The sequence below is a fragment of the Pleurodeles waltl genome, chromosome 6 (genome assembly GCF_031143425.1).
Source record: "Pleurodeles waltl isolate 20211129_DDA chromosome 6, aPleWal1.hap1.20221129, whole genome shotgun sequence".
Taxonomy (NCBI): domain Eukaryota; kingdom Metazoa; phylum Chordata; class Amphibia; order Caudata; family Salamandridae; genus Pleurodeles; species Pleurodeles waltl.
In genome coordinates, this window is record NC_090445.1 from 297,427,244 (window position 1) to 297,454,615 (window position 27,372).

General features: G+C 43.7%; 1 protein-coding gene across 1 annotated transcript in view; it reads left to right on the top strand.

The window, feature by feature from the left end:
- LOC138301916 (vasoactive intestinal polypeptide receptor 1-like) overlaps nucleotides 1-27,372 on the top strand; it is a 1,190,266-nt gene that overhangs the window by 1,005,264 nt on the left and 157,630 nt on the right. Inside the window, exon 9 of the mRNA XM_069242381.1 lies at nucleotides 6,191-6,257. Coding sequence (XP_069098482.1) covers nucleotides 6,191-6,257 — 67 coding nt within the window. The remainder of the gene's footprint in view (nucleotides 1-6,190; nucleotides 6,258-27,372) is intronic.

Genomic DNA, 27,372 nt, shown 5'->3' on the forward strand with positions numbered 1-27,372 from the left:
ATGTTTCGGTGCCTCTGGTGGTCCTTCAAAGATGCACTGAAAGTTTGTCTTTCTACGTAGCGCTTGCTTTCATTGGACACTGATACATTGATGTTCTCGCTGAGGGCTCATTACCAGACATGCGCATTGAGGGTGCGTTTGCTATGGGAAGCTGCTTATGAGTTGCCCTTCATGGAGGATGCAGCTCTAAACTCATTGTTGGGCACACCACAGAATGCTGCTGCCTTGGCTGGAGCCCAGCCTTTGGATCTCAAATGCTCCTAGGTTTTCCTTGGCAATGAACTTCCTACTTTACCACCTGCCGAAGTGGAAGATTTCCTGTCTTCCATTATCCCGGATTCGATTGGCAACTTCCAAAATTACCCTGACTCTTGAAATCCGGCTTTTTTTACACCACAGTTAAAATTTTAAATTGTCCTTTTACAAATGCTCACATGTCTTTTCAACTTGTCATTATTGACATTCTTATATATATGCCTTAGGTTACATTTTAGTAGCTTTTATATATAATTAGGCTTTAAACCACCTTTGAACTGGGAAGGGAAGGGTATTGTGTAGCCATTTTAGTTATAGCTCCATAGACATTATTTTAGCAAACTAGGCCTGCTGATGTGCAGTTTAACCTAGATATATTTCCTTCAGCTTTGTTTATTATTTTAACGATAGCCACATTTGTGGTCTTGTTTTATTTTTCTTGATCTATCTGTTCTTTGCCTAGGTCAGCACTGCGTTCTTAAACAAGACATTTCTTCCACTCTGTGCTTTTCTCAAGGCTGCAGTAAAATAGATTGCCGGTAAACGTGGTAAAGCTTTTTCTCTAGTGTTCATAGAAACATACACATCCTTACATAGGGACATTTTCTCAAAACATCAGCTGTTTTATTATAAAAACACTTCTCTGTCCCATAAAAGTTAGAGGGAGATTCCACCAAGATGACCACGACTCTATGCTCATAGCTGAGTGCTTGACTACAGCTGCTTATGTAGACTACAGGCCTTGTGCTCAGGTATGAGGGATAATGTCTTCCCAGGGAAACCTGAGGGGCAGAACTAGAGCTTAACATGCTGTGCTCTAACATAGCCTAGGTAGGAATTATTTTAATGATTCTAGTGACAATATGGTAGCGTTATTTTTATGCTTCATCGTCTTAGTTATTGCAGTTCATGCTTTATTATCTAATATGCAGTTGCTTTATTAAAACCTTATTGAAACATATACTGCCTCTGATTGTCCTTGTATATGTGAGACTAATGTAACTGAGAGAAACGGATGTGATCTGAGTGACCACAATTTTCCTGAGGAGTCAATTGTGTCATGCGCTCGACTGCCCAATCATCCCTGCTCTTGGACAGAGATGAGGCACTGCTAGTTAGCAGGAGCAAAAACCCAGATTTGGCCGACAGGTGTCACCTGTAGTGGGTTCAGACTCAGTCCCCCACAGCGCAAGTGATTCTGCCGCTCAAATCCAGTAGTCTCATTAGAATAATGGTGAAGGGGGTGTGTGTTTGAGTGTGTGAGTGCATGTGTAAATGTCGTGAATGTGGGGAGAAGGGGGGTGTTTGTGGGTGCGTGTCTGCGTGTGTAAATGATTTTTTGAGGACGGGATCTGGGGGTGTGTGAGTGTTTGTGGATGGGGCTGGGGAGTGTGTCCTTGTTTGTGGATGAGGTGGGGGGTGTGCGTGTGTGCGGGTGTGAGTGATTGAGTGCGTGAGTGAGATTCAGTGGATGGAAGGGGTGAGTGCATGCATCCCATGTGCATGTGTATGTAAGTGGACATGGGATGGGGTGAGTGTTTTTGTGAGTGAACGGGGAGAGCGGGTGCATGTGTTTCAGTGGACAGGGAGATTGGTTGAGTGCATGTATGAGGTGTATGGGGGAAAGGGTGTGAATGTATTTATGCATTGGAGGAGGGCATGAATTTGTGCATGAGTAGGTTGTTTGTGTACATATATTAGTGTGAATGGGGGTGTATGATGCAACTGCATGGGTGATTGGGGGTGTGTTTGTGTATGGGAGTATGTGGGTGATGTGTGCAGGTAATGTGGGTATGTGGGTGTGGATGTGTGTGTGAGTGTATTGTGTGACAGGAATGCTTTTTCCTGTCACCAGGATCCCAGACAGCCAGCTTTTTATAGCAGTGTGACCGCCAGAAAATGCTGGCGGTCTCCTTCGTCATAATACCGCTAGCGGTGCCCACCTCCAGCCTGGCGGACCGCAAAAAAGAGGCAGGATGGGCAGAGTATCGGCCTTTTGTCTTTGGCCAAACCGCCAAAGTCATAATTTGCCGGTATTCGCCGCCAATCCGTTAGTGGTGAGACCGCCAGGGTCGTAATGAGGGCCATAGTCTGTGGTGTATACAACCTGTTGCAGGCGAGCAATGTTTTAACACCTTTATGGGTGAGCTACCTCTGAGGAGGAAAAGTGGTTACATTAACTCAAAAATATTTCAGGTAATTTCACCTCCACGCTGGTATGATTACGATGCAAACGCATTGCTAAACAAACTTCCTTTTCTTACATCCACCGTGCATTGCTACCCTAAAAGAATCCCTCTTCCTGTTACATCCTGTAGATGCTGCTTGGGTGCTATACTAGTTTGCTATTTATGTGGAATTTTGTTAAATTGTTCTGCAGATGCATTACAATGTTTGTTTAGAAATATCTTAACAGCACGTCTATTGCGACATAGCTTTTCTCCTCCCCAGATGTTCATTTTGTTTTGGCCCGATGTGTGGACGCTTGCTTAGTGAGCAGTCCCTCCTATTTAGAGCGCTTTTCTGTCTTATGTTAAATATTTTAAATATTTTTGTTGCTTGTACTGTATTTTATTCTGTCTGCCTAGTTTGGACCTTTATTTTGGGTATTGCGGTCAGGAGTCTTTTTGAGGGAGGGATGATTCAATTCACTGGACTATATTTGCAGCTGCAGCTTAATGTTGAGTGCGGACTTTTACGTTTTTAAGTCTTTTTGATTCCTTTGTTTTTTTGATGTCACCCATCTTTCGATGCCTGTTAGAGCCCTTTCTCATGCTGTGCTTTCTTTTCCCCTCCCCGACAGCCATTTGCTTTGTGCTGCATAGAGGAGCAGGTTAGCACTCTAGCACTAACCCCATGTGTTTAATGGAGGATAAAAGTGGTCTGATGTGTGGATGTGCCGCTGGCACACCAAAGGTATACCATAGGCACGCCAGTCTTCACCCATCCATACCTGGACAGCACCAGTGGCCAGGAATGCTGCCCATTTTTATTTGGATTTGAACTTTCATGATAAACGTTTTCAATACACTCGTGCTGACCTCATGAACTGAGTGCCCCAAAGCTGGGAAGAGAAAATGTGATATTTATAACCCCAGGAATATACCCATGGGCTGCTGATTGCACTGCAATTGGCATCCGGTGTGTAAGCTAGAGTCTAGAATTCACACGTTAAATAGCAGAGAAAGAGCCAAGGCTGCGGGCATGCCGGCTCGGGGTATCCCAGGACAGCAGGTGTTATCCTGCACCTTAATCAATGCATGGTCCACGGTTAATAATTGTATTGAAATAAGTGAGTTGATCCTTTCTCGGGTATTAGATTGTCTGTTTATCACTGAAATTGGGCTAAGGAAGACTCTTGACCAAATTTAGCAACAGCTACCCCTCCCCAGAATATACCATTGCTAGATTAGACCTACCCCTTTGGAGAGGAGGAGGCTTAGCTATGATTTGAAATACCCATGAGATAGTGAGATTCAGAATTAATGTCAGTAACACTACTATTCTCCGGGCTCCTGGTCTATTGCCTCCATGGCTCTCGTTCCAAGTTGATTAAGACATGGAACTAAGCTCTGGAACCGTATATTGCTTACCCTAACTTCACTATCTTAGGTGACTTTAACTTCCATTTGGAAGATACTACTTGTAAAACCTCTGTTAGCTTTGTAGACCTTATGAAGGATTTTAAGCTCCTTCAACTAGCAATCTCCCCTACCTGTATAGCAGGCCACACTCTAAACTGTGTTTTTGCCACTCATGGAGCCTTGATGATGGTAGACTCTCTCCCATTAAGCTGAACAGAACATTTCGCAGTATCTTTTAAGATCACCTGGCATAAGGAGAACGATCAGCTGCAGTGCTGATCCTCTGCATTTAGAAGATGGAATACAATATTCACCGTAGACATGGAATCGGCTGTGAATGAGTCATTAGGTAAAAACTGTACTTCGTAGGAACTGAATGCAGTTGACCTCAATGCACGTGTGTCATATGGTATTGATCAGATTGCCCCTTGTTATTATTAAAACCAGCACTCGGACCAAATCTTCTGCTCCTTTGTTCTCAGAAGAATTGAAAGATCTCATATGTTAATTCCAAAGTCAAGAACATAAATAGAGGGCTAGCCTTTCAATAGAAGAAAAATCAAAGCACAAAGAACTAATCCTCGGGTATAAACTAGCCATTATGATGGCAAAGTCTTCATATTTCACTACTAAAATAAGATCCGCCACCAATATCCCAAATTAACTTTTTAAAGTACTTAAAAATCTCTTCACTCCCCGGTTCAGTATGCTTTAGAAAAGTCACAAGCCATCTGCAACAAAGTTGCGACATATTTTAGGGATAATATACTGGAGATCGTAGCCAGCTTCAATACAAATGAGAATAAACCCTGTCCCTTAGGCAAAGACGAGGAGCTAACTAACCAGACATCTTCTGCTATGTTACCTGCCTTTTCCCTTATAATGCAATCAGAAGTTAAGAACCTTCTCTTGCAGAGACTTCTGGCACACCCAATGACCTCTGCCCCCACAGAATTTTACAGTTAGTACCGTACCAGATTTCTTGGGAAAGTATATAATCAGATACAAATAACGGACATTTTTCCTCAATCCTGGAAAGAGGCTGTAGTCATCCATCTTATAAAGAAATCCCTGGGGATCCGGAGGACTACGTCCTATTTCCCTTTTACCAGCACCAGCTAAAAGTTTAGAAAAGTACATTAATCAGGAATTTGTTAAGTTCATTACCACTCAGACCTTCTGGATCCCTTGCTGAATGGTTTCTGGAGTGGCAATAGCACTGAATCAGCTTTCCTGGTGGCCACCAACTCCATTTGTTGTCTAGTAGTTCAAGGAGGCACAGCAATTTTGGTTATGCTGGACCATTCTGCTGAACTGAAAGTGGCAGTTGTTATCACGCTTATCACATTACTACTCGGCTATCGCAATTCTTTATATCTAAACATCAACAAATTTGCTTTGAATAGGCTCCAGGTCATTCAGAATGTGGCTGCCAATCTGGTTCTGGATGTAGCAAAACATGTCAGGGAAGTCATTTGCTCCCTGCACTGGCTTCCAATCAAGAATCAAGTGACCTTCAAAACCCTGTGTCTGGTAGTAATGCTCTCCATCTCCACAGGCTCCTGGTCTTGAGAACAGCTTGTCAGTGATACATCCCTAAGTGACTACTGAGGTCATCTTCTCTTAGAAAGGTAACTGTATCTCATTTTCGGAAAACTAGGCGCTCTTTCTCAGTCACAGCAGCTAAGTTGTGGAATATGTTAATAACTCTCTTTGCAATTTAACTCCTCATGTCACTTTCCAAAAGCAGCAGAAAACACGTCTTTTTTCTCTCCCGTGATGGCTCCATATCTACTCTTCTTTCCGGGAGTCTGTTTCTCACCTGCGCTGGTTCTAGCACTTTGACACCTTCGTGTATAATGCGCTGTACAAATACAGAATTATAATAGGAATGGAGTTGTGCAAATATCTGATTAGCTTTGTTATATACTTCCTTTAGAGGCTTCACCTGTGCTATGTTATACGTGGCTTTTGAGCTCTATCCATATGTAACTGCGTTTACCTAAGATGGCTCCCAAGCTGTTCATCTATTTTTTAAGAAGATTTTTTTGTATTGTTCATACTTTACAAGGCTGATCATGCGTTGTATTTACTGCTTTCTAGATAATTGTCACGAGCTGCAACATCACATTTCAACTTGTTTTGCTGAATTGTGTTTTACTTTCAGGCATTTTGCACTTCAAGTACATATCATGTAACCTATCTCTTTTTTATATGCTTCTGTTGAGAGCTATCATCGTTTACTTTAGCTTCCCATAGTCTACACTATCTCGTTTTTGTGGATGCGTTTGTTCTTTTATCTACGTCCTTGAAATCCATCTCATGTGATATGGTATCCATTTTATTTCCAGATGCTGGGATGATTATGAAAATGTGAACTGGTGGATCATCAAAACACCTATAATGTTTGCAATATTTGTAAGTATGTTTATGTTTTCTGCTTTGATCTTGGATGTTCCCGATTTATTGCATTCAGTGTTTAAAAATCCATTTGTAAAGTTGCAATTCAAAACTCACATGGGAACCATCCAAATCAACTAAGGTATATATCAATGCATTTTAATGGACTGACCTCAACCATACTGGAGACCATAGGTATCTCTCAGGGCCAGCTTTACCACTGGTGGCGCTGTGTGCGACAGACTTTTTTGGCACCACCTCCTCAGATTCACTCACTACCACCCGGAAAATATGCCCCTCATCTCTCCATAGCTTCCCTTTCACATACATTCATTTATTTAAAGATCTTGTAAAGGCTGGCTTTACTAATCCGCACAGCTATTCACATAAAATATAGTTTTGTTCTTTGCAGCAGGCATATTAACCCCCGAGCTACTTTATGGAAAGTCTAAGCTGCTGCTAGTCAAAACTTTGATGTCTCTCCCCAGCAGGAACATTAATCACAAGAGGTATCTTAACATTTTAATTGTTAGGACGTGCAAGGAACTTTTCAGCAGGTGCTTTTAAATCGCAGGTTTCATAAGTCATTGCTAAACACACCGCCCCACTGAGGTCAGCGCTCCTCAATCCAGGTCAGCATCTGGTGGGGCCGCACCGCTCACACCTTCCTAGTCATCAGGCATGATGTGTAGTAGACTGCATTATTTTCCTTATTTAAAAAAAATTCCATGGAAAAGCTAATTAGTATGGCTTTCTACCTCATACGGCCCCTCGTGATATTCACTAGAAAAATGGTTCAGCTTTTTTAATAAAATTCATTCTTTTACAGATTTTTTGAAAATGTATATCTGTTTCCTAGTGCCCTCGGATCATTGCTCATGTTTAAGACATTTCCATTGCAGACGACATCATGAACATGCAATGTGCGGGTGCGCATTTCGTAATGCAAAGGGGGCCACCAAATGAGCAAATTGTCAGAAAGCACCAGTCTTGTAGTCTAGCTCCACTGGGAGTGATGAATGTTTCCAAACCTGTTTGCATTCAATTGTTAAGCATTCAAATGAATAACATGTCAGTTAAGTGCAGACTCATAGAAAGGGACATCACATAAGTTTGAAAATAGACTCTGGGTATTGCAAATTTGACTCGTTGCTCTGGTGGGCAATGCTATCTGTAGGCTGTGGTGCACACCTAAAGACAAGATGAATATCTTTAAGTCCCGAATTATTAGATCTACTCATTTACCACTCTCTGTACAAGTGAATATGTGTTCCAATTACATCTATGGGTTAGATTAAGTGGAATTGGAACACTATCAATATTACAAAATGGAACATTTGCAGTGGGTATATAATTAATGGTATCTTTTAATTTGTATATACATGCTCTCTGGTGCTGCTTGAGAGGTTGCTTTTTCATAAGCTGTAAATTAAGAAAAATGTATCAGGATTACCTCATTCAAATTTTACCAGTTAAATATGTGGGGGAATTTTCTGTGGTAAAAATTCAATAAATCCAAGACCATATTTCACAGTTCGTGCCCAATTTCTAATTTAGCATGGGTCACTAAATGAGAACATGATATATCACTGACCTAACGTGAAAAAAGTTACAGCTATTGTCTATAATTTTTTTAATCTATTAATTATTAGATATTTTATCGTAGGTATAAGATAGTTACTGGACAAATGTTTACATTTTATGGAGTTTATCTGGCATTTATATTCTTTATTATTTTACCTTCATCCACCTATTTTGGTAATGTATTTGGTCATTCTCCAACTTACCCTTCCAGGGGAATTTCTAAGATACATTAAACCACAGCAACGTTAAAAGGACAATAATGGTACATAGCTGATGTTGATTAAACTCTTTCTATCCGTAAGAAGCAAGTAGTCCGTAATGTATGGCTCAAAGGTGAAAATCAATCAAGATGTCTCTTGTATTTGCCATTGTGATCGCTCAAGCATCTCAACATGAACCATTATACACAAGATCATTTTGATGTACTTTAAACCATGTTGATGGATTAATACATAGCCCACATAGAAAGAAAGAGGTAAACAAGAAAACGTTGCGGAACAGTAGACTTGCTGAATACAATTCCTAAATGTGTATTGCCTTACGGAGGTAAAATATTGAAACCTAAACTGTGGTTTAGTTTTGGGTGTATAAATATGATTTTATAGAGCATCTCTGTAACCTCCATTGGTGGAAAGTCATTGCGAAGTGTTACCAGTTTTGAATGTCAATCACTGTTGTTGCAGTTTAGGACCTCACTACTGGCTCCATGCATGAGATAGAGATGTGGACTGGAAACTAAATAGATTTAACCAGTATCACAAACTTTTTTTTCAAGCAGGGATGGTCGGATTTCATCCCTAATTCAAATATGTGTTAACTGAATCAATTGACTATATCTTTAACGTAGACAACTTTTATCTCAATTTGTGCTTGTCTAGTGTCATTTCATGTACCTCATTTCGTGTATTTAACAGCCCCCTTTTAGGTGTAGCCTAAAGAACGTTTGCCACCTACCTTGTGTTGCATAAGATAAAATAATAGATGCACAGAGCTACTTTGGGTCAGCCCCCTTCAGCTATTGCTTACCTGCAAAATCATTCACATTTTTGATCAGCCCACAGTACGTAAACATAGAACGTGGCAGTTGTTCAACCACTGACCATTTTGCAAAGTTCTTCACATTTGAGATCAACCCAGTGGATATCTGTTGGGGGTGGGCATATCAATCATTTACAGTATTGTGTTTCACAACATTTGCTTCCACTTTGGAAAGGCTGGACAGTACCAGAATTAAATCAATCCATCATTTCGGCCTACTCTTTGGCCTTGGATGAGATGCTGTTAGTGCTGCTTCTGGAGATGCTGTTGTTGGCCATGCTCCAATCGTGCAGCTTGCAAAAAGAACATTGCAGTCCTTACACAGTAAGTGGAACTTGTGCAACAGTCAAAGCAGTGTGTGCCGAAGTCACTTTTTAGGTGCATTTCTACTTGCATTACTAACCTCAAGGCAACAGCAGTGAAAAACAGTGGACAAATTATCTGGGCTTAGAGTACACCGACACCTATATCAGTGAAAGCAAAGGCTCACTTATGTCTGCCTCTTCGGTACACTATGTACTGTCAGTTAGTCTTGTTTTTGCTGAATATGCTGCTGCTTTAATCTAACAGACTTATTTAGCTACTGTAGTAAGCTGTTCCTCATAAGGCCAATAGCAGAGACACATTCACCTTTAGCTTTCCCATATGTTGGCACTCTCATTCATCAGGGATCTAGTGTTTGTGTCACAGCATTGCTAACCCTGGTTTAACTACAGAAATATTGCTGAGGTTCTGTGGATGTACTGGAGTCAGGGCATTGCCACTGCACAGTGTAACAACACTACTGCAGTTGCCATGGTTCCTCTTCACAACAAAAATAACAATGAAACAGTGAGGAGGTGCTCCAGCTTGCACACAATTAAAGGTAATATATTGTCTAAGCACCCTTATCGCTGATACAGGTCACACATTTGCTGATTGGCAAAAACTACACAGCACAACTATGTGTCACCTGATGCCAACTCTCATACAATCAGAGAGTGAAAAGCCAATATAAAGCATCGGTGAATGCGTATGCAAATACACCTCTCCATTCACAGCCAAAATGAACGATTCTAGGGTAATTTGAGTTGATGGTCAAGCCCACAAATGTACTTGAAATCCTAACTGGATCTCAGCAGCTTGGCCTCCACCTTCGTGCCCTGTGACTGATGCAGAGCTTCATGAAGGCACTGACTGCTGTGGCGAGGGACCTTGCATCATGCTACAGTCAGATTGGCCTACAGGTGACTTGGCAGTGCCAGAAGGGCTGGTCAGACATGTCAGTGCGTGAGCTGGCATTTTACTGTTAATTTCCCTAATATTACCACAAGCATTGCCTGCAGCAAGCACAAATGCATACAGTCTCACCTACCTTACAAAACACGTATACAGAGTGTCAGAAGCCCTTTTCGAGGGCCACATGGCAAGAAGGAGCTACTGGGCCCATCCGTGGGGTTTTAGGGGCCTGACTGTTAGACCTGTTAGCCTTATGGTGGTCTTCCCCCAAACATTTTCCCCACTTGCCTTATCATTTTGCTAATTCTTTTTGTTGGCCTTAGGACTCTGAACACTTTACTATACCATTTCTGACCAGTGATAAAGTGCATGTGATTCTCCCCTAAACATGGTAACATTGGTGTATACACAAGTGACATATTTCATTTACTTGTAAGTTCCTTATAAAGTGGTATACTGTGTACCCAAGGCCTGTAAATTAAATGCTACCAATGGGTCTGCATCACTGATTGCACCATCCACTGAAGTAACCCTTTAATCATGTCTCAGGCCTACCGCTGCAGAACCTGTGTATGAAGTTTGATTGTCACTTTGATTTGCCATTTAAAACCACTTGCCGAGCCTTAAACTCAGCTTTTATTATGTATGTCACCCCAGAGGTAGACCTTAGGTAGCCCATAAGGCAGGATGCTGTGCAACTAAAAGGTAGGACATGTGCTTGTAAGTTTTACATGTCATGGTAGTGAATCTCCAAAAGCTGTTTTTCACTACTATGAGGCCTACTCCTCTCAAAGGTTAACAGTGGGAATTCTTAAAACACTTTAAAGCTGTAAATCTTGTTTAGAAAGGAGTGGCTGTGCCATGTTTCATATCTCTGGAATGGAAAAGATAAATCATCTTTACTGGTAAAGGTTGATTCACCATTGCTATTTTAGAAATGCCACTTTTAGAAAGTGAACATTCATCTGCTCTATTAACTCTTTGTGTCTGCAGCTGGTTTCCAATAAATGTCTGCAGTGAATGACAGCTACACTTGTGCATTCCCTTCAGATAGCCACAAACATATGAAGGTTAGGTGTGTCTGAGAGCTCATCTGCATTCACCTGCATTCTGATGGCTCTTCTTGGGCAGGAAGGAATGACACTTACACCCGAATAGGTAGTGCCTGTCTCCACACAAAGGGCTTATTACCCCCTACTGATAGTCTAGAGCCAGGGCTGAGGAATAAAGGATATTTGAGCACTTCAAAGACCCTTCTTTGAATTCACCTCCACTTCAAAGGCACATCTGGGTATACATACTGGGTCTCTGACCCCACCAAATCAGACACTTCTGGACCTACAGCTGGACTCTGTCAGAAGAACTGCTGAGATGCATCAGGACTGTCACTCTGCTGGACTGCTGACCTGAAAGAACTACTTCTTTGCTGTACTGCTGTTGTGTCCTGCTGCTCACTGACCTTGTTGAGGGAGATCTAGACTCTGCAGTGCACCACAAAGTGATCTCCAAGTGTGTGTTGCCTTGATTCCTGTTATTATAGACACAGGGATATCAAAGCCTCTACCCCTCAGAACCACTGCATTGCCACCACTCCTGAAGGTAGATGCTTGCATCCCTTCAGTGTGTGGAGAAACCCAGCTTATCAGCTTCTAAACTGACACATTGCAGAACCAGCAATTTTCCTTCAGAACTGCTGTGTCACCAGCACTGCCTGAGGAAAATTGGTACATCTTATGACTACAACCAGGATTAAGGTACTTTGCTCAACAGGCCCTTTGTGGGTCTTGTAGATGGCCTGCACTCCATCGTGGCTGGCCTAAACTTTTGACTTCATCCTGGTCCAGTGCTACCTCAAATAACCCCTAAAAGCGATATTTGCTACTAAAGGCTATACATTTTTTATTCTTCTAAATTTCATAACTTGACTTCTCCTGATTGGATTTTTGTTGTTTTGGTCTTGATTTATTTATGAAATTGCTGTCTATTTTTCTAAACCTGTGTAGAGTCTTTTTGTGGTGTTTTCATAGTGTTACTTTATACATTGTCTCTATAAATAAGCCTGGCTGCTCTGTGCCAAGCTACCAGAGGTGGAGCACAGGTTATTTTTTAATGTGTATCTGACTTACCCTGACTATAGTAGAAGTCCCTACTTGGACTGGGTGCATACCCCTGCCATCTAGAGACCCCATTTCTAGCACTGACCTACTATGGATCCTGTACAATTGGGCCAAGTACCCCCTTAGCACTTGACTCTCAGTTATAGCTTAGACCGAGCAGTCTATGTCTCACTCGGGGGAATGTAGATATAGGGGCTGGAAACAGGCTAACAACTCAAAGTACATGCAGCAATAAATTATTGTCCAGCGAAATACACATTTTTATGGAAAAAATAAAAGTATTTTATTTTATACTACCAAAACAAAGGTGAATATGATATTCACACACAACTGCACAATCCCTCTGAGGTCAGGTCTCTAGTATATTTTGTAGGCAGGTCCTTGTGGACAGGCCCTCCTTACTCTAGTGATCATGGTTATTCCCCATGCACTTTGGGCAACATCCAAGATAGGCCCCACTAGTAGTCCAAGTCACAAGTGTCCATTCTGAATCTAATCAAAAGTATTACAGCACCATAGTGATAAATGTAGTTTTTTCTGCATCTGCAGGATTGGAGCTTCTGGCGTTCCTAAGCAGTTCTGCAGTGGCAGTGGCTGGTTCAGGTAAGTTTACTGCACACTGCCTGGTGAGCTGTGCTCAGTGATCCCTGTGTTCCTCACACACAGTTGTGCTCCCTCAGCGACCAGAGGTTCCTTGCAGCTCCTCCTGGCAGAGTAAGTCTTTCAATCCATCCCACAATGGAGAGAAGGGATGCAAAATTCTTGATGCTGATCTCACATCCTGCTGTAGATACATGGTAGATCCTATGATGGCCTCACTCCTTCAGCAATACTTTCAGTCGGTTGCACTTCTTCTTAGTTAGAGTGACCCCCTCTGGCATTTAGGTTCACCATACCTCTTTTATACATGTGCATCAACCCGATCGGTACAGCAGTCACTTCTGGCAAATGGAGGATACTGACTTTTCAACGTGCTAGGGCTATGTCCCATTCCACACAGCAATCCATCCCTGGCAGCCCCTCCTGGCATGGGGGGTCACCGAATCCTCACTACACATGGGCTCCAGCCCCATCTACCCAGTGTTATGAGTAGTTCACTTTGTGGTGGCCTCTCCTGGGCTACGGAGATTACCAACTTTGTCCTGCACATGGGGCAGATCAGTGCAACAGCCATTCCTCGCACTTTACGCAGAGAATCAACTCTACAGGATTACCCACTGGACCTCGCTCCCTCCAGTGCTCTTATCTTCCTCACAGGGCACAGTGGTCTTAGCAAGTAGGCAAACACTCGTCATCCAGGCTACTGGGCAGGTGGCCTTGGATTCCCTATGTGATCTACCCTCATCCAGCAGGGTCTCAAGCTCCCCTTATAGTCCATTTGTAGATTTAGAGTTTGAGTCATTGATGTTTATGTTGGGGGTCTGCTTCCATTTGAATCGCCCAGCCTACTTCCTTCTGTTCCTACTGAAAGCAGTCTATTCCAATAGCAGCATCTCCAAAGTTGATAGCCCCACAACACAGGCCATGGAAATGACTAGAATTCACACCTTGATGTCAGCCACAGTGACATGTTAATCAAACTGTTAGCCCAGAGCCTCAGTCCTACTTTCTATGATTCTCTTAAAAGTCCCACAGGGGAAGCCTGACTCTCCCTTCTCCAATGTGTACCACCCAGCTTTAAGAAATGCAGCAATCCACAAATCTGCCTGGGAGACTCCTCTACCTTCTTATGTTTCAACATGCAGGCCTGGTTCTCCCAAAATGTAACCCATATTCTGCCTGTACTGTGCCAGTCACAGGCACACATACACACAGTACTTGCATTTTATATACACACACACTGCCCAGCACTGCGTCCTTCATGTAATGTACCACTCACAGGAACGCGTACACCCAGCACATTAATTTACCATGCACAGCACAGTGCTGTACCCTTAATGCACTGTATCACTCACAGGCACACATACATACAGCACCTGCATTTAGAATGCATGCACTGCACAGCACTAAATCCTTCATGTATTGTACCACTGAAGGTACACATAGATCCAGCACATGCATATACAATGCACACTCTGCCTTGTACTGCATTATATCTGTAGTGTTGCCTTCTCAGGCATTTTTACACCCAGGGCGGATACAAAACTCCTGTGCAGCATTTCACAACAATGAGATGTAGGCCAGGTGGTGTGTTAAGCACATAGCAGCAGAACACTGGATGAGTGAGCCTGGACGCCTCACTCTAGTAACACAGGTTAAGAAAACCTGTTCAACCCTACTAATCATTACACAGTATGTGGCCACTGTCACGCTTGTGCTGCTCTAATCCTGATAAAGGCAGTAGTCTGTCAATCCTATGAGGTAAGCACTTTTGGCATTCATCCAGTTCCTACACAACTGTAATCCATTAGACAGGCCTATATCATGGCTCACATGCATGAGCCATGCTTCTCTCTGACAACAAAACTCAGCATTACAGATCCAGATATTAGTTTAGTTTGGCATTCAGGGTAGGGGTGCACGTCCTAACACAGAGTGTCTTCACAAGTCCAAAACTGCCCCGATCTCAAATGTGGCCACTTTCTATTAGCTATCTGACTTCCTAATGTGAGCCACTTTTATTTTGGTGCCTGGGCCTAATTTCTGTCCTTGTCTAACCCTATCGCACCAAGCAGGATATAGGGTATGGGCAGTGACAGTGGGAGAAGAGTGCTATCACGATGAAGTACTATATCTATCTAAACCTTCCTACCCTGGCAGTGTCTTTATTCAAGCTAGAATCTTTTAATTCTCATTTTGTCACCCATTCTAGTGACATTTTGTATATTGGTCCTATATTCACAGGGAAGGGTGGGTACTTGGCCATCTCTGCCAGTCTTCTTTCCATCACTTCTAGGACGCTCGCTTTGAGTCAGAAAAAAATGAGTTTATTCAGAGTTAAGTGGAGAAAGAGCCCTGGGACTGTTTTGAAGCATAAATAATTTAATTTAATCTACACATATAACATACATGCTGGAATATCCAATAGAAAATGTCTGACTCACAGCTCGTTTATAGAAAAGCTTTTTCTCTTTTATGCTTTTTATCATGGCCAGGGCATGTGCCATTGTACTACATTCTTTCAGTGGTTTTAAATTGGTGATAACATAATACATTTTAAAAAATCCAGCAAAACCAAGAAATCATGAGAATGTGTTCACGTAACAATAAAGATGTTGGGTATCAGAGTGAATGATCTCCTCTAAAATTCGATCCTTTCTCAGACCAATTGCTTTTAGCTTTATACTCCTATGTCATCAGCACTAACCTTTCACATTCATTTAAATACAAAGGTTCATTCAGATCTTCCTTGTTCCATTATTAGGGAATTTCACTTTATAAATCAGGAACAAGAGACTTTGGGAGACATTGATTTGCTCAAGATTAGACATTGTTCTGCGTGTTGAAACTGGAATGAGAATGCATTTTTTAAAGGTTTTAAATCAGAGTACTGAGTCATAGCAAGGGCCAAGTGAATTATGTGGCAGCGGTGGACCAAAGTATGCAGAAGCTTTGACTGTATTATGCAGCAAGAAAAGGTAAATTATGACATATAATACGCTACATTTGGTGAAGGATTACCTCATTGGTTTATTATTTTTATTCATGTGAATATCGTATAGGTAAAGGCCTTGTTATGTTGGGTTAGGTATTACATGTCAGCAGAAGGAATGCATCATCACTCTAGAAGATGAAGATGCATTGGAATGGTATGAACTCAGGGGAAGAATGTTGGGAGTTCATTGCTGAGAAGACAGTTGCAGGGAAAGCTAGAAGAACTGTTATGCTGGTGCATGGTGCTTGAGTTATGTGAAATAAATCATATAAACCGGACATGAAATTGGTGATGAGAAACTCAGACCACAATAGCAAACTCATGAAGGACTCAACCTCCACTGAAATGAGAGTACTTTTATTATGTTAAGCATGTTCCTGTTTTGAGCCGAATAACCGTTGGGTGGCTTCTGGATATTTAGTTACCAGCAATTTACAAGCACCATTGGGTTCTCCTTTTAAAAATAAAGGAAATTTACTTACTTGTAGTAGGACTGGTATAAAGGACTGTGCGTTTCTTCCAACTGCAAGTACTTTTGCATGTAGTCTGTGGCATCTGAGTGGGAAGATTCTAGGATCATGAGACATCCGTGTGAGAAGACTCCAGTCTGTGTGCAACAGATCAATCACCTGTAGAAAGCGACTTCAATGTTGCTGCTCATGCAGTGGTTCCTAGAGTTATAGATGTAATACGACATAGAGGTATCCATTTTGAATGTGTGGGTGTTTATCCTAAAGTCTGTGCTAGATCATTATTAATGCTCTGCTGGTAAACTGTGATGCGCACACCTAAAATTCTTCATTTATGCGCACACCTTAAAGAGTGTGGAAATTTTTATCAGCAGTGATGCGCACACCTAAAGGACCCTAGGCATGTCATTTTTGTATCAGCTAATTAGACGTGACTTGCACACCCCAACCTGTGAACTATCTTTTAGCGTGTTACTGTTGAATTTTACATAACAGTGATACGCACATCTGCTTAAAAAAAGGCGACTGCTGTGTACTGTTAGAACTTGTGTTCCTGAATATTGCACTACAGTACATGCATTCAGTATAAGTGACAATCTTCACTGGTGTTTGTCTGCGGTGACACACTCACCTAACCCATTTATGGTGATAGCTAACATTGTACTGCAGATTAAAGTTTCTAGTGAGGTGGTAGCATAACCATATATTACAGATTGTGACACTTTACTCATATATTAAGGCAACAATGAATCCCCCAGCACCACACCCTTTCATGATTGTAAAGGGAGAGTCACATTTAAAATGGGAACAATGAAGAGAATATTTTGTTAACTATATTGATACATTTATAACTGAAGATTTAACTCCAGAAAAAAAATATAAAAAATCTTATTGCATTGCCTAGGTCCAGGAGAGTTCAAAGTGTATAACCGAATGGAGAATAAATCTTGTTCAGGGGATAAATGGAATGTATATACACATGCATTGGCTGATTTAGATGCCTAATTTTCACCTAATGTATGTAAAACTATTGACTGTTACAGCTTTTATCATAGAAAACAAGGGGTCAATAAAAAGAGCTTTAAGGACATTGCCCCTTTCATCCTGTGAATTAGGGGAAGAATTGATACGTGATCAAGTAATTATGCATAGTAATAATCCCAATCTACAAAATAGGTTATGGGTCCATGGAGAGTCTGGCCTACACAAGCTTATTGCCATAATTAACAAGGCAGAACTTGCTTCCAGATGTGTGAAAGTAGTAGTGTCTATGAGTAAACAAGAGGGTGATGAAAATAAAAAAGTCAAGAAAAAAGTTAATAAGAAAAATGACCAACAGCGTAACAAGAAGGAGGTCAAGAACACAGGAAAACAGAAATATATTAAAGGGATGGATGCCTTAAAAGGCAAATGCTACTGTTGTGGTAGCTTGGCCCACCTAGCCTGTGATAGAAAGTGTCTGGCAATTGAACAGAAATGTACAAAATGTGGTGTTAAGGGGCATTATGCATGTGTGTGTGACACAAGACTAGAGTAATTAAGCGTGTGGTTGATGAAGATGATCAGGACAATGATCAGTCCAGTTTAAAAAGGCCCAGAGGTGTTGTGCATAGGTGACGGCGTAATGGTTGTAAAAGGACAGGGTAGAAGAAAACCTACGTGTGAGATAATGGCTGGAGGAGTTCAGGTAATATTGGTAGCTGATTATGGGTTGCCAATAATTAATAAAGAAAACTAGTAAAACCTATTGTGGCTGAAGGTAGGAACCAAATTGGAAAAAACAGATATCAAACCTCGGATTTTCAGAGGAGAACCCATCAATCTGTTAGGTTCCCATAAACTGTTATGTGAATTTAAAAGCAGGAAGGCTGATTGTAAAATGTATCCCCGAGAAACCAGACCATCTGTTTTAGGGTGGTGGGATCAAGGAGAACTAGATATTTTACTTGATCCTACTAGTGTTGACCCAGTTTTTATCATTAATGATGGCAAAGAAGTAGGTGAGGATATGAGGAAAAAAAATCAAAATGTTTTTGCAGGAAGAGTAGGTGAATAAAAGGGTTTGTGTACAAAGTTGTTTTAAAGGAAGATGCCAAATCTTGCGTCTATAAAAATAGATAAGCATGAAAGAGGAAGTTGTAAAAGAGCTGAACAAATTGGCGGATAAAGACATAATAGACCAAGTAGAGTTGTCTAATTGGGTGGTTCCTTTAGTTGTTGTATGGAAGGCTAATGGGTGAATCTGACTTTGTGTGGATTTGAGAGACTTAATCAAAAACATTCTGTTTCCCCACATAAATAATCTGCTGTCAGTAACAAAAAGAAAGAAGTGGTTTTACCCATTAGACATAATATCTGCATACCACCAAATCCCATTATATCATATCAGCAAACACCTTACTGCATTTATTTCATCCATTAGGTGTCACCAATTTAAACGGGTACCATTCGGACTGGCTTCGGCTTCTGCCATGTTACAGTGTCTCATGCACAAAATATTCCAGGAGAGAGATAGTGTTATTTTTTCCAACACAATATTTTGATAATGGAAAAAAATAAACAAGAACAAGATAAAGAGTTGGTGGAGGTCTTGAAAACATTGGAATTGTTTGGCTTAACTGCTGAAGAATCTCAGAGCAGGTTTACAAAAAAATAGGATCCTGAATGTAAAAGCTTTATTACTACTGTTGCATGCAGCAAAGGTCTTTGGGAAGTTTTATCCCAGTTACAGAATGTTGGTATAGAAAGAGTAACAGCTTTTGAATCTAGAAAGTTAACATTGATGGAGATAAAAGTACTCAGTCACAGTAAGGAAAACTCTGGGATGTGTTTGGGTTTATAGCATTTAAGGCAGTTTATTTGGGGAATGACAGTGGTGTTTAGGATTGACCCACAAACCACTTACTAAAGCCCTCACATCACAGGGGTCGACAATGTGTCACCAAGAATAACCAGATTGTTGATACAATTGTTAGATTATGTTTATGAGGTACAGTATGTCCCAAGTGCCCAAAACACAATTGTAGATTTCTTAAATAGATTCCCTTTACCTGTAACTGAAATGGGACGACTGCTAAGTAGCTATGGTGTTTTCAGAAGAATTTAAAAGTATTGAAAATGATGTATGATTATCCACTTTACACACAATTGAGTTTTACCTATAGTCATGAAGCATGTCAGAGACGGATGGTCAAAAAAGAAGTTATTGGAAAAGGAGTTGATTCCATTTTGGGAAGTGAAGAATGAATTATCCATAGACCAGAATGTAACAGTCACACTGGTGGCCTGGTATAGACAGAGACATTGAGGAAAATGTGAGAGAATGTTTTAAATGCATTAACTCAGACAAGGCTGTGATTATGTTCAGACCACCATTTCATCCAACTGAATTTCTGCAAATGTTTGGAGAAAGGATTGGGATGGGCATTTTTTACCAGGTGAAGGATGGGTTTGGAGTGTCCAAACTCCACCTGGTAGCTGCAGACCATTTCTCCAAGTGGCCTGAGATACAAATTGTACAGAAAGCGGAAGAATGGGCTGCTGTGAAATTTCTAGAAGTATTCTACAAGGGAGGTCTTCCAAGAGTGGTAGTCTCTGACAATTGGGGCAGTATATTTCAGATGTTTTCAATAATTTAGCTTTGTACTATCCCAAAGAGAATGGGAATGTTGAGTGCTTTAACAGAGTGCTCAGAGGTACTATTCAATTATCCAACAGCAATAACATGAATTAGGAAAATGAATTGCTAAAAATGGTTGATGATTACAGAGTAACTCAATGTGAGGCAACGGAACATAGGCCCTTATAATGACATTGGCGGTAAGTCCTGCTTACCCCCATGCCGACTGCTGCTAACATACCACCGCCTCAGCGGTTTACCGCTACCCATATTATGACCCACATTCAGCAATCCGTCACTATACAGACACACACACAAGTCCGCCAGCCCAAAGGTCAGTGACAAACTGGCGGTATCCTAACCCACACCGTTACGCCAAGAGAACAACGCCCACACCATTATGACCCATGAATCACCGCGGCGGACATTCAACCGCAGTAAACCATTGGCGGTACATACCGCTGCGGACGTGACCGCCATTTTCTATCTGTTCACTCACTTGCTACCTGACCTTCAACAGGAGAGGACCTACACTGCAAATGCTGCTGTGACCTGTGTCTGGAACCGACCATGGCTCGTGTCACTGGGGAAAGGGCTGCTGCCTTCACCACTGCTGAGTTGGAGAGACTGGTGGATGGGGTCCTACCCCAGTACCGAATGCTGTATGGGCCTCCAGACCAACAGATGAATACACTGTGAGCATGATGCATGGGGCATGAATGCATGGAGTGCTGTGTGTGAGGGCCTCATGTAGGGGGGTGGAAGGGTCCTGGGCAGTGTTTCTGCATGTATTGTGGGCAATGTCTGTGCGTAAGGGGGTGTGAGGGATATGGTGTGCCATGAGTGTAAGAGCCCGGACGGTATGGCTGATACCTTTTTCTATGTTTTTTTGTCTGCAAGTCAGCGCCCATCAGAAAAAGGGTATATGGCGTGCCATCGCCAAGGATGTGCAGACCCTGGGGGTCTACGTCAGGCAGAGCACCCACTGTCGCAAACAGTGAGAGGACCTGAGATGCTGGGCATGGAAGATGGTGTTAGCCCAGCTGGGGATGGCCTCCCAACGAGGAAGGGGTGCCTGTCGAACCCTGACCCCCCTGATGTTCCGCATACTGGCGGTGGCCTGTCTGGAGCTGGATGGGCGCTTGAAGGCATCACAGCAGCCACAAGGGGGTGATTACAGTGTCCAAATCTACAACTTGCGAGTGGTGGGGTGGTCACCGGGTGGGGGATGTGGGCCTGTGGGTGCCCCTAGGCCAGGCAGAACATTGCATGGTAGGTCCCATGTTGGGCAGGGGTCTGATGTGAAAGTCCTCAAACCAAGCTAGTAGGCCTCCACTACTGGGCAGGGGTCTGTGGGTCTCAGGTATGCTGCTATTGGCCTTAGGTATGCCTGTCCTAGGGCTGGTGACTAGCATTGTGACTTGTAGTGCATTGCATAGTGCATAGGCCTGTTCCCTGTGTGAGTGTGCTGTGTACGCCAACAGTGGTGTTGGTGCAGCCATTGACCAAGTGTATCCTTTGTCTCCCCCCCTTTTTGTTTTGTCATTCTGTTCTTGTGTGCATTAGCATCATCTGGCGGAGGAGCAGAGGCACCGTCGACGGAGGGAGCTGAATCCCACATGGCCCAGGAGGCTGAATCCACCGACGGTGAGGGCACCAGTGGGACAGAGGCTGAGGGGAGCACCACGGCAGAGACAGGAGGGGGCAGTTCGGACAGTGATACCTCCTCCGATTGAAGCTCCCTGCTGGTGGCGGACACCTCTGTGCCCACCCCAACTACAGGTACAGCAACCACCCCTGTACCAGCACCTCCCTCCCAGCAGCCCCTCAGTGAGTTTCCCATGCCTGCTCACCCAGGAGGGTGGGCATCTCCTTTTCCCCAGGGACCTCAGGCCCTTCCCCAGTTAGCCCTGCTGCTCTGAGTGAGGAGGCTATTGACCTCCTGAGATCCATCTCAGTTGGGCAGTCAACCATAGTGAATGCCATACAGGGGTTGGCAATCCATTTGCAACAAACAAATGCATTCCTGGAGGGCATTCACTCTGGCATGGCGGTCCAACAGAGATCAATCCAGGCTCTGACCTTCTCCCTGATGGCAGCCATTGTCCCTGTCTCTAGCCTACCCCATCCAACTTCATCTGCAGAGTCCCATTCCCATGAACCCCAACCTATCCCAAGCACACATTCAGACCAGCATGCACCCAAGACAACACACAGGAGTGGCTCAGGTAAACACAAGCACCACACATCATCCCACAGGCACTCACACAAACACGATCCAGAATCAGACATACCAACATCCACTGCCTCCACTGTGTCCCTCTCCTCCTTCTCGTCCACCACCCTCCCAGTAGCGTCTCCACTCACACCTGCATGCACTACATCCTCATTCACTACCTCCATCACCATCACGCCTATCACTACACACCCCTCACTGGCAGCCACCACGCCCACATCCATGCACACGTCCTCTCCCACTGTGTCTGGGCCCCCTCCTCCCAAAGTACACAAGCGCACGCACTCAGACACCCAACAGCCATCCACCTCACAACAGTATCCAGCCCATGCACCAGCACCCAAACACATCAGACTGACACCTCCTACAACCACTCCCTCTTCCTACACTCCCAGACCTTCACCCTATTCCCACCCCAGTGTCCCTAAGAAGCTCTTCCTCTCTGCCATTGACCTTTTCCCTACCCCTCCCCACCCCCGTCCTTCACGTCAGGGCCAGGGTGGTCAGAACTCAGGCTAGCAACTCAGCCACCAAGTCCACTGCCACAGTAGTGTCACCAGCTACTGCAGGTGGGAAGAGGCTCCAGGGAACTAGCCATAACCACTGGCAGTGTGCCTGAACCAGCTGCCAAAGGGAAGCACAAGGAGGCACCACCAGCTGTGAAGGGCAAGGAGGCACCACCAGCTGTGAACGGTAAGGGCAAGGAGGCATCACCAGCTGTGAAGGACAAGGGCAAGGAGGCACCACCAGCTGTGAAGGGCAAGGAGGCACCACCAGCTGGGAAGGGCAGAGGCGAGGAGGCACCACCAGCTGTGAGGGGCAAGGGGAAGGAGGCACCAAAGGCTGTGAAGGGCAAGGGCAAGGAGGCACCACCAGCTGTGAAGGACATGGGCAAGGAGGCACCACTGGCTGCCAAGGTGAAAGACAAAGAGGCACCACAAGCTGGGAAGAACAAGGGCAAGGGGCCTGCCCCTGCAGACAGGAAGGCCAGGAGGCCTGGTGAAGGGACTGAATCTGTGCCCCCACCACCAACCATGGCGGTTCAGCCGTTCGAGGCTGCAGGGCAAAGGCTGGAGCCTCCCCCCACCACGGGCATTCCCGACACCAGCACCTCCATCAGCACCGCCACCAGCACTGCCACCAGCATCACTGCCTGCAGCAGTGCCACCAGCAACAACCCCAGTGTGCAGCCGTCCGAGGCTGCAGGGGATGGGCAGAAGCCTCCACCCACCACGGCCAGCACTGCCAGAAGCCCCAGTGGGCAGCCATCCGAGGCTGCAGGGGACAGAGAGGAGCCTCCCTCCACCACTGCTAGCACCGCCAGCAGCCCCAGTGGGCAGTCATCCGAGGCTGCAGGGGACGGGCAGGAGCAGGGAACAGGCAGGAGCCTCCCCCCACCTATGGCATCCCCGACACCAGCCCCGCCACTGACACCACTGAGCAGCCGTCATTGCCGGCGGGCAGTGTGTAGTCCTGCCTCCATGGACTGTAGTGCATTCTGACCCCTGCAAATCCTGTGCGTTTGACACCCAGGTGAGAGACTGTGACCTTGCACTCCCCATATGCTGCATCACAGGGCACAAAGCCCCCTTATGATCCAGTGGAAAAAGGCATCCACTCACCCCCTCCTTGCCAGGATGAAGCACACTGGACACAAAGCCCCCTCCAGAACCAGTGGAAGAAGGCATCCACTCATCCCCTCCTTGCCAGAATGAAGCACAATGGGCACAAAGCCCCCTCCAGAACCAGTGGAGAAGCCATCCACTTGAGAGACTGTGGTCTTGCACTCCCTAGGACCAAGCAGTGGGCAAACCACCCACTAGAGAGACTGTGGGCTCGCACTCCCCAGGACCAAGCAGTGGGCAAACCACCCACTTAAGAGACTGTGGCCTTGCACTCCCCAGGACCAAGCAGATGGCAGACCACCCACTTGAGAGACTGTGGCTTTGCACTCCCCAGGACCAGGCAGTGGGCGGACCATCCACTTGAGAGACTGTGGCTTTGCACTCCCCAGGACAGTGTGATGGGCATGTAGCCTCCTCCAGGACCAGTGGTGTTGTTCCATCTTCCGGCTGAGGTGCCCCCCCTCGTTCCCCGTACCCGTGATGTGCCTGTGTAGTTTCTACCTGATGCCCGTGCAGTGTTCTCTCTGTTTTGTTGCAGGAGTCAAGTGGGGCCTTGGTCTATGTAATGTGGCCCTGTGGCCCACGGACACTGTGTACTGGGCAGTGTCCCTCCATTTGTATATATGTATATACTGTTTTGATTTTGAAGGACGTATTTCTAGTATTTTATCTTATTACACTCACTTTAATCAATTCTTTCTGCCCTTGCATTATTCCCGAGGAGTAAGGGGTGGATATGTAATGTTTGTGCATCTGTTTGTGTGTATGGTGTTGGGGGTGGGGGTGTTGCGTGTTGCATGTGTGTGTGTCACTCTCTTTTTCCTTCCCCCTCCCTTGTGTGCTAGGCAGCAGTACTCACCGTGGTTTTCTTCTCCTGCATTGGTATACAAGGTGAAGAAGGAGATAGACGAGCATGGGGAACACCTGCAACTCAGGCTCCATGGCGGATTGGTTCTTCCTTGAGTTTCCAGGGGTGAGTCGTTTCCCTTCTGTGCACTGTTTTCGCCATGCTTTTGATGTTGTTGGTAGCGCCCAGGAAAAGGTGGCGATAGGCCTGTTGTAATAGTGTGGGCAGTACATTGTATTCCGCCTGGCTGTTGGCGGTAACCGCCATGGTGTTTGTTGCTACCGCCGTGAGGGTCGGTGTGTTAAAGTGGCTGTCCGTGTGAGCAGTTTCCGCTGTGGTCATAATTCAATTTTTTTTACCGCCGCCCTGTTATCACCGACCTACAGGGTTGTAATGAGAGCCATAGTCCTTTTGAGTCAATGAGAGCAAGAACAAGTCACATTAAGGACAACATGGGATGGGTGTGCCATAGCAAAAGAGTGGATTGGTCACCAGAGAACGCGAAGAAGCACATTGAGTTGGGCCAGGTGAAATATGAGCAAAGCCATGACTTCTTGCATGGAGTAAGTAAGTGAATCCCAAGGTGGAAGATTTAGTGAAAGTAAAAAAAGGAAGATTAGTCAGGAAAGGAAAGAGTAGATCTTCCCAACCTTTACAGGTAGTCAAGGTTCTTTGTAATTCTGCATTACTTAGTAATGGTAAGGTCTGGCATGCAATGAAAGTGTCATTATTTTCAGGAAAGAAATGGAAAGGTACACTGGAACTAAGGAAGGTTTGAAGATGCAGTTATAAGTGAAGACATTTCTCGAAAGCACTATTACACAGGAAGTACAGACAAGGGAGAATAGATAATGCAGTGAGAACACTAATAGATACATGAGAGTTACTAGAGCTGGGAGGATGAGTGTTAAACGTAATCGTTATGAAGATTTTGTAATGTAATGTTTATTACCACACTTTCCGCTTTGCATTCTGTACACTATATATTAAATTTCAAAGATTAACGTTTTCCTTTAAGAATTAGCAGTTAAAGACAAGGAGTTCAAAATTGTAAAATATGTATTGAAAAAATGTATTCATTATACTATTTACCTTATTTTATAAAGGTATCTTATTGTCCACATTTACACACTTTTCTTTTCAATTTTACAAAGGGGGATTTGTTATGTTGGGTTAAGTATTGCTTGTAAGCAGAAGGAATGCATCACCCCTCTAGAAGGTGATGATGCATTGGAATGATATGAACTCAGAGGAAGAATGTTGGTGGGTCACTGCTGGAAAAACGGCTGCGATGAAGGCTAGGAGAACTGTTACGCTGGTGCATGGGGTTTGAGATATGAGAAATAAATCATATAAACTGTGCATGCTCTCTCGGTGATTCGTCCAGTGTAAGAGGCTTCATATCTTTATTCCTCATTTAGAACCAATATACATCAATAAGCAACTGAAAGTTGACCACTCAGCCTTTCTGAAGGGCCTTCCAATATGCAGCAACACGTTACTACGTGTTTTAGCAACTTTTGATCTGTTTAAATTAGAAACTACTTTTTGCTAAAATCTAGAGATTATGCAACAGATGGTTGATTGTGTGGCAAATTCAGCAAATGCATAATTATGAAAAAATGCCACAGAATCCAGTGGCCTTGACCAAAGCCCCTCCGAGACACTATCCTCATGTTCCATCTACTCTTGGCTAACAAGTTACCACATTTACTGACAAGAATCCCGTGGTGCCTGCTGCAGGCTCAGGCTTTTGTACTTTATACGAGGTTAAACTGCTGCCTAAATTCATAGGGGCCTTGTACCGAACACCGTTGAAGTATCTGGTTAACACATTACAGAATATATTAACTTCCTATATGATTTCACTCAGGAGCAAGTGATCACTGTCAAGATGCCCCCTTCCGAGAGTTTCCAGTGTCAATAATGCCATTTTATCCACTGCTGCTCAGTAATAATGGTGACTATATCCTCAGCGTGTCTCCAACTCAGAAAGCAGCTGGTGGTAAGACTCATAGGGCCTGATTACAACTTTGGAGGAGGTGTTAATCCGTCCCAAAAGTGACAGTAAAGTGACGGATATACCACCAGCCGTATTACGAGTCCATTATATCCTATGGAACTTTTAATACGGCTGGTGGTATATCCGTCACATTTGGGACGGATTAACACCTCCTCCAAAGTTTTAATCAGGCCCATAGTTTTTTCAAGAACAGACTTTTTTCCAGCCAGTCCTTTTTCAGTTTAGACAAGTTCTGCATTGGTCTGCTAGTGCTTTCAGGTGGCATTGATATTTTTGACTGAAAGGAGTTAGGTGCTGGGATAATGTGCTTCCTTGAGGTATGCTTAACCGCATCTAGATAAAAGTGCTTCTTCACTGATTTTCGAGTTTATATGTGAATTAATGCAAGAAGGAGTCAATTTCTATATGAATGTATGGGAAGAGTGAGTGCATGGATTTATAAATGAGTGACTGAATGGGCCACTCATTTAAACTAGAAAATGAATGCAGTTAATTTAGAAAAAAGCCAAACCTATTGGCTTCGCCAACGCCGGTTTATGTTTGGTATAGTTTGATAAGAATAGAAAGTGAAAACCATGAAGATAAAATAATGTGTTAGCAGCCGGTAGAGACGAATTCACGGTAATGTAACTTTTTCCACACAGAATCGATTCTTGTTGCCTCCCTCTCATGTCTGTATAAAACCGTTATTTGTTGTATGTGAGTATCTGTGTATTTCTTCATAATCTTTTTAAAGGTTCCAGTTTAATGATAATACATTC